The 6,114-nt window shown below is 31.9% G+C and overlaps 3 protein-coding genes across 3 annotated transcripts in view; 2 read left to right on the plus strand and 1 right to left on the minus strand.

Annotated features, from left to right (window-relative positions):
- Positions 1 to 6,114, plus strand: part of LOC119828211 — a 104,587-nt gene that overhangs the window by 3,037 nt on the left and 95,436 nt on the right. Inside the window, exon 7 of the mRNA XM_038350313.1 lies at positions 4,711 to 4,842. Coding sequence (XP_038206241.1) covers positions 4,711 to 4,842 — 132 coding nt within the window. The remainder of the gene's footprint in view (positions 1 to 4,710; positions 4,843 to 6,114) is intronic.
- On the plus strand, positions 611 to 1,569 carry LOC119840664 (uncharacterized protein C16orf52 homolog A). Its single transcript, XM_038367362.1, has 3 exons — positions 611 to 869; positions 950 to 1,162; positions 1,275 to 1,569. The coding sequence occupies exons 1-3, from the start codon at positions 767 to 769 to the stop codon at positions 1,460 to 1,462; spliced, it is 504 nt and encodes a 167-aa protein (XP_038223290.1). The 5' UTR covers positions 611 to 766; the 3' UTR covers positions 1,463 to 1,569.
- On the minus strand, positions 1,982 to 5,647 carry LOC119840654 (leukocyte receptor cluster member 8 homolog). Its single transcript, XM_038367347.1, has 5 exons — positions 4,254 to 5,647; positions 3,633 to 4,146; positions 3,329 to 3,533; positions 3,031 to 3,238; positions 1,982 to 2,606 (listed from the first exon to the last, which is right to left on the minus strand). Exons 1-5 carry the CDS (start codon positions 5,318 to 5,320, stop codon positions 2,444 to 2,446), a joined length of 2,157 nt encoding a protein of 718 aa, XP_038223275.1. The 5' UTR covers positions 5,321 to 5,647; the 3' UTR covers positions 1,982 to 2,443.

A 6,114-nucleotide genomic window follows, 5' to 3' on the forward strand; every position in this document is an offset into this window, starting at 1 on the left:
TTATTATTCTTATCACAATCGAATAAGACACAAAATTAGACAGACAATCCCTGGAAAGTAACTTCATACAAACTAACGGAAAAGGCTTTTTTTAAATTCCTTGCTACCTTTAATGCTTGTTTGAAGTAAATAGAATAAAACTGAAATAATTCACAAAAATCTGCAGTAAATAATATAATAACAAAACATAATTGATTCCGTGCTACGTCAAAAAGCTTTAAGTTGATAGTTGCATAATAATAGTAAAGTCATGCGAACTAACTTTTTACTAATCTGTGGTACACTTTATAGAACCTTAACTAAATATACACAGGTCGTAAGTAATACTATGTATAATATCACAACCTTGATTTATAAATAAACAGTAAATTTGGTTTCTGACTGACTGAATTATGTAGAATCCTATGTAGGAAGGTGTTAACCCATTTAATTACTTATAAAATTACTCATTACAATAATATTATTATTTATAAAATTTATAAATAGCCTGATATTTTTTGACAGTAGGGTTGTCTAATGAACCTAAATTGCATTTTGTTTAGCAGCACGAGTTGCTATTTCTTCTGGTTTTTTCGATGTGGTGTTTATACAAATTCCTTTTTTATCTGTCTTTTTTAGGGAACTGTCAATGTCACTTTAGACATTGTTTTCCTAAAAGTTTATTTCGTAAATAAGAATTACAAACAATTTTATCCAATTTATAGACTTGCTCAAACTAAACGTGATGTGAAGTATAGGGAACTTCATTCGATCAGTACTTTTCATCATGGATAAATTAACAGTTATATCCGGAACACTTTTCATGGCCGCAGACGTATTTGCCATTGTGAGTCTTGCAATGCCCGATTGGATAATAACAGACGTTGGAGGTATCATACCTTTTTTATTGTATTTATTGCAAAATGATAACCATAGATATACATTACAACTTATTCTCATTGTATTCCAGGGGACACGAGACTCGGCTTAATGTGGTCATGTATTACTTTATACAATCGCCCCCAAGTTTGTTTTACTCCTGACCTTCAGCCTGAATGGTTACTGGCTTTGATTTGTATATTCATAGGATGCATCTGCATAACAACTACAGTTATTCTTTTAGCATCTAGCCACTTTGATCGCAATGTCATTCCATATGCAAGATGGGTAGGATTTGCTGCAAGTATGTATAAACTTGCAATATTCTTTTTAAAACAAATTTGTCAGATAACATTTTTGTATTTTTTTTTTTATGAAAAAAAGTGTTTTGAAATGTTTCTTGTTATTCTTTCCAGTGGTAGTCTTCTGCCTTGCAGCTGTTATATTCCCAATGGGTTTTCATGTAGATGAAATTGGAGGCCAGCCTTACCAGTTGCCTAACAGCCATCAAGTGGGAATCTCTTACATACTATTTGTATTATCATTGTGGATTACTGTGATATCAGAATTATTTGCAGGAAAAGTGTGTTTACCTCACTTTTAACTTTAACTTGTTCACTTTCACTAAGTATTAAGTAGGTTTGTGTAAGTTATGGTGTTTATTGCTATTATGAATTATATTTAATCAAAACATTCCATTTCTATTTAAAATTAAAAAAAAATAAGTTGCATTGTGTTTTATTGCTTCTAATCTCAATTCCCTAATTTCATCCCTGATTATCCAAATATTTAATTTGCCTTAAATGAAAATTATGCTATAATTGCAATTCCAGTAAAGTTTTTATAGAAACTAAATGGGTCTATAATTCCATTTTTGTCCTCAACACTTTTTGTACAAATTACAATCAAGTAAGAGACATTGAAATAAAATTAAGGCAAATTTACCCTAGTATGTTTCAATGAATAAATATGTCCAACAAAAAGGGCTGTATTATTTCCAATATCATAATCCTAATATCATATTTCACTCCCAAGCACCAGATCTAATGCAAAATAGCTTTAAAATGTCAATGTGAATATATTTATTGTTTTTAGATAAATATTTAAAAATAAAACAAATAAGTAAAAAATAACCAGATTGTTTATTAATATGACTATCTTACAAGCAATGATTATTGGATTATTTATTTTAAAACATCAATCAAAACCATCAATATTTACACTTAGAATTATCACTTATTGTCCATTTGCTAAAATATACTATATACCTCTTGTGAATGTTTGTAGCACTTAAATGTCTTTACACTGAACCATTTTCTTCAATAAATATTTCATTCCTGGCATAGCAGAAGCAAATCTTCGAAAACTCAGAACTCTCAAAATCTGCATCCAACTTCTTCAGCTGTATAACTTATAAATTAGGTATGATGATAGTTTCGCCGCCTCAGCCTAGCAAAATAAGGTGCATAATAATGTGATCTGGAAGTATGATCACATGACAAATCTGGACCCCGTGACTATGCAAGCTTTACATAACCACACAACAACATTCTACTATAACAGGACGGCTGTCAAACAGAAAATGTTATATATTTGCAATAGCTGGCAGGCTGGCTTTGCAATCAATTTGAGTCTGGTCGCAACCAGTGTATGAAAGAGGAAACTGATTTAAAAACTCAAAGGCCTTAGTACTCGACTCAAATGCCAGCTCCTTTGTGATGAACTCCACAGGAACACTCTGTCTGTAGCTGCACACATAAGAACATTTTAATAAACACATCCCAACCAAAAGGTTGGACATAGAATATGATATTATAATGTTACCTTGGACATTATATTAAGTATTTAGATAAGCCTAAAAAACTGTAAAATTATTTCTTTATTAATAATAAAAAATAAAACAGTTATTTTAAATGTGGGCGTGAGCCTAATATTAAACTTATAATTGTATAACCTTTGATTACCTTCACACAATCCATTTGTAATTATAACTCTATTTATTCCTCAATTAATAAAAAAAATAATTGTTGGAGTATCATAATGACATATTCTTGTCTTACCTTGTTTTTGAATCAAAATTACCCAGTACTATTTACTAATCTATGTCCCAGTATTGAATCTATTATTTTTGTGATATATTGTCAAGTAAAAGAATATAAGTAGATAACATACGACTTTATGATGTATTTGAGGTACTGCTTCCGCTCGCGCTCCACAAACCAGTCCATGAGGTAACCAGCCATCAAAGGTGCAGTCTTGTAAAGAATGAAAAATTTGTGCAGATTGCCTGTTGCCCAAGCACATCTTGTATTTAAAGCATGTTTAATACAGTCATTCTCTCTATCCTCTTTAGTTAAAAATTTAAATATTGTTGTTAAATCTAAAAATATAATAATTGGTTAATTAAAATAAGTAACACAACAATATAAAATGTAAGTAAACTATGTTAAAATTATAAAAAATATATTACCCAGAGTATTCTTAGTAAACAGATAATATAATATTCTGTATGCAGTAAATTCTGCAGCATTAGTTCTACTTTCTGGTAACTCTGAGTATAACATTTTCAACTGAGTCTGGCACTGATTAAACTCCTCATGATCACCCTTCTCTAATGCTATCCGAGCATGTGTTTCATAAACCTCTACAGTAAAACTATCCCTTACACCTTGTACCTAAAGGATAAAAAATATTTAGATTTTAATATCATCACAGAAAATTAAAATTAAAAATATACAAGTTATTCAAAATATCTTTTAAATTAATTTACTTACTGTTAAATCCTGTCGAATAGATTTTAATTGATCACATGCATATCTATAATCTTGTCGCTCTATCCATTTGTCCTTAACATTTCTAAGTGAGTTTCTTAAAACAGAAACAGGCCGGACCTCACATGCTTCCGGTGCTCTTGTAAGCCTTAAGAATGACTTTTCAATATCTAAACAAGTACCTACTATATGTATATTATTAAGCTCATAATCTCCTTCTGTATCCATCAAAATTGGTCTCCTGGGACTTGGCTCCAGTTTATTAGGATTTACCTGTAATGAACTTGCAATGGAGGGCACATTGCTATTAGCAAACCTTTCTGCCCTCTTTTGCAGCTTTTCAGCATTACCTTGTACATCCTCAACTTGAAACGCACTATATGTTACCTTTTTGGCTTTTTTTGCATACTTATCATTTTTCTTTGAGTCCAATGACAATCTCTCTTTAATTTTCTGTTTACCCTTGCTTTTGAAAATCTTTTTTTCTTCAACTTCATCACCAGAAGCAGACGAGGTACTGAAATAATGTAAACAGTCTATTAAATACACATATCACATGTCTATTAAATAGTTATAATAGAATACATTTACGGTTTTAATAAAGAAATTACATTTATAACTTACCTATGCCTTTTTTTAGTTGGACTCCGTGATCTTGATCTACTATGAGAAAGCTGACGCCTCCTTCTTTGTGTATTTTTTGATGCACTAAATGCTTTTGCTGCCAATATTTGCTTAAGCTTATTATTTTGTGGAGTATTTTCATTCTTTTGATATAAACTTAATGTTCCTTGAACTGGCTTTACTTGCAAATTATTTCTTTCACTATGTACACTAGGTATAGGTTCTTCATCCCAATTCCGGGTCCAAATTTCTTCCTTATTAGCTGCTGCTGTAATTCGTCCTTTTAAGCAAATGTCTATTTGATCACGATCAAAACCTGTTTTACACTTTTCGTAACACCTTTTAATGTACCTCTCTAAACTTTCAGGCCATGTTCCAGCTGATGTTTGAATTGAAGATGTTTGCAAAAAGTTTGAGGAATCACTGTCGGACATAAATTCAGATGTTCCCTCTATAGATATTGAGTCTTTAGGTTCACCTAGAGGCTCTGGAATATCTTCAGTTGCTAAAGGTGGAGGCAAAGGGACATCTAAAGGAGGCGGAGGTGGCTTGGGAAGATCATCTGGGGGTGGACAAGGCGGTAATGGAGGTGGGTGATCAGGCAACGGTGGTAGCATGGAAGTATCATTATCACCAATATTTTTATTGTTTCCCTTTTTACGCTTTTTCTTATTATTGTTGTTGTTATTGTGATTGAGTAAAAGCGGATTTTCGTTGGGAGGAATGGGTGTCGATTTACGATTGCTGTTAAGATTAAATCTGATAGGCGACTGATTGAAATAAGGCCGATTTGTGTCAAGTGGAGACATTCCTAGTAAAGGCGGTGGCGGTTTTGAAAACTGCATATGGCCGAAATCAGATTTAGAATCTTTATTTTGCTGAAATTGTGTTTCATTATGATATCCAGCGTTGTTTGCCATAGGATTAAAATATTGTGTGAAGTGCGGATACATTCCACTTTGATAACTGTTATAAGGATTATATAAACCATACATCCACGGATTGTGGTTTGGAGGCATTCCACTCATAGTTTGCAAGGGTGGTTCCTTAGATGTATTTTCAGACATAGCTTAAGAATAACGACTTTCAAAATACAGATGAAAATACCTTGCACAAAATGGCGACTTCTAATGACGTCACACTATTCTCTGTTGTACTGTTGAAACAATCACCACGATATTCTAAGAAACAATCGGTCCTGTGTGATAATTTTCAATTAAAAATAAAGTAAGTACAATACCATTGCGTCGTATCCTGTGAATTCAAAAGATAAATCCAAAATTCTATTAAAACATTATAAATATTCAAACTTTTAATTCACAAGCACAGTTTCTCCGTAGTCCTTTCCAGTGTATTACTTTACAGTTTACTCTAGTGATCTAGTCTATGGTTTAACCAAAAAATGATTAATGAAATACAAAGCCCACAGATAACTTTTTTTTTAGTTTTAAGGACTTAGTTACAAAAACCGTTAAGTAGTCTTTTCTCACAATTTTATCTAATGTTACGTATTTTTCCTATCTAGATTGTTCCAATAGTATTATTAATGTATTTGTATAACGATTTTTGTTTTTTAACAAATCACCACACATACTGATATTATATAATGCTAGTGTTGCCACTTTGGTCCTTCTCGGCCAGAATCAAGCCCTTTTGGTCATTTCACAGGCCTTTAAACTCTTTAGCCCAAAAGGGCAATGCTGACCCTATTTCGTATTTCTACAATCCTACTAATCCTACTTCCTATCCTATTCCTACTGATACTAATACTATACTGTACTAATACCAGTGCTAATATACTAATACTAACTTATCCTTCCTACTACTAGTCCTACTTATATTATAAATGCGAAAGTTTGTA

The sequence above is a fragment of the Zerene cesonia genome, chromosome 7 (assembly GCF_012273895.1).
Source record: "Zerene cesonia ecotype Mississippi chromosome 7, Zerene_cesonia_1.1, whole genome shotgun sequence".
Taxonomy (NCBI): Eukaryota; Metazoa; Arthropoda; class Insecta; order Lepidoptera; family Pieridae; genus Zerene; species Zerene cesonia.

What these genes read in the sequence shown, in the direction of transcription:
- LOC119840654 (XM_038367347.1), bottom strand. Translation starts at nt 5,320, where the DNA reads ATGTCTGAAAATACATCTAAGGAACCACCCTTGCAAACTATGAGTGGA. An exon ending in CTATTCGACAGGATTTAACA is followed by an intron (nt 3,534 to 3,632) that starts GTAAGTAAATTA and finishes TTTATCCTTTAG; the next exon opens with GTACAAGGTGTAAGGGATAG. An exon ending in CTCAAATACATCATAAAGTC is followed by an intron (nt 2,607 to 3,030) that starts GTATGTTATCTA and finishes TTATGTGTGCAG; the next exon opens with CTACAGACAGAGTGTTCCTG.
- LOC119840664 (XM_038367362.1), top strand. Translation starts at nt 767, where the DNA reads ATGGATAAATTAACAGTTATATCCGGAACACTTTTCATGGCCGCAGAC. An exon ending in GATAATAACAGACGTTGGAG is followed by an intron (nt 870 to 949) that starts GTATCATACCTT and finishes ATTGTATTCCAG; the next exon opens with GGGACACGAGACTCGGCTTA. An exon ending in ATGGGTAGGATTTGCTGCAA is followed by an intron (nt 1,163 to 1,274) that starts GTATGTATAAAC and finishes TATTCTTTCCAG; the next exon opens with TGGTAGTCTTCTGCCTTGCA.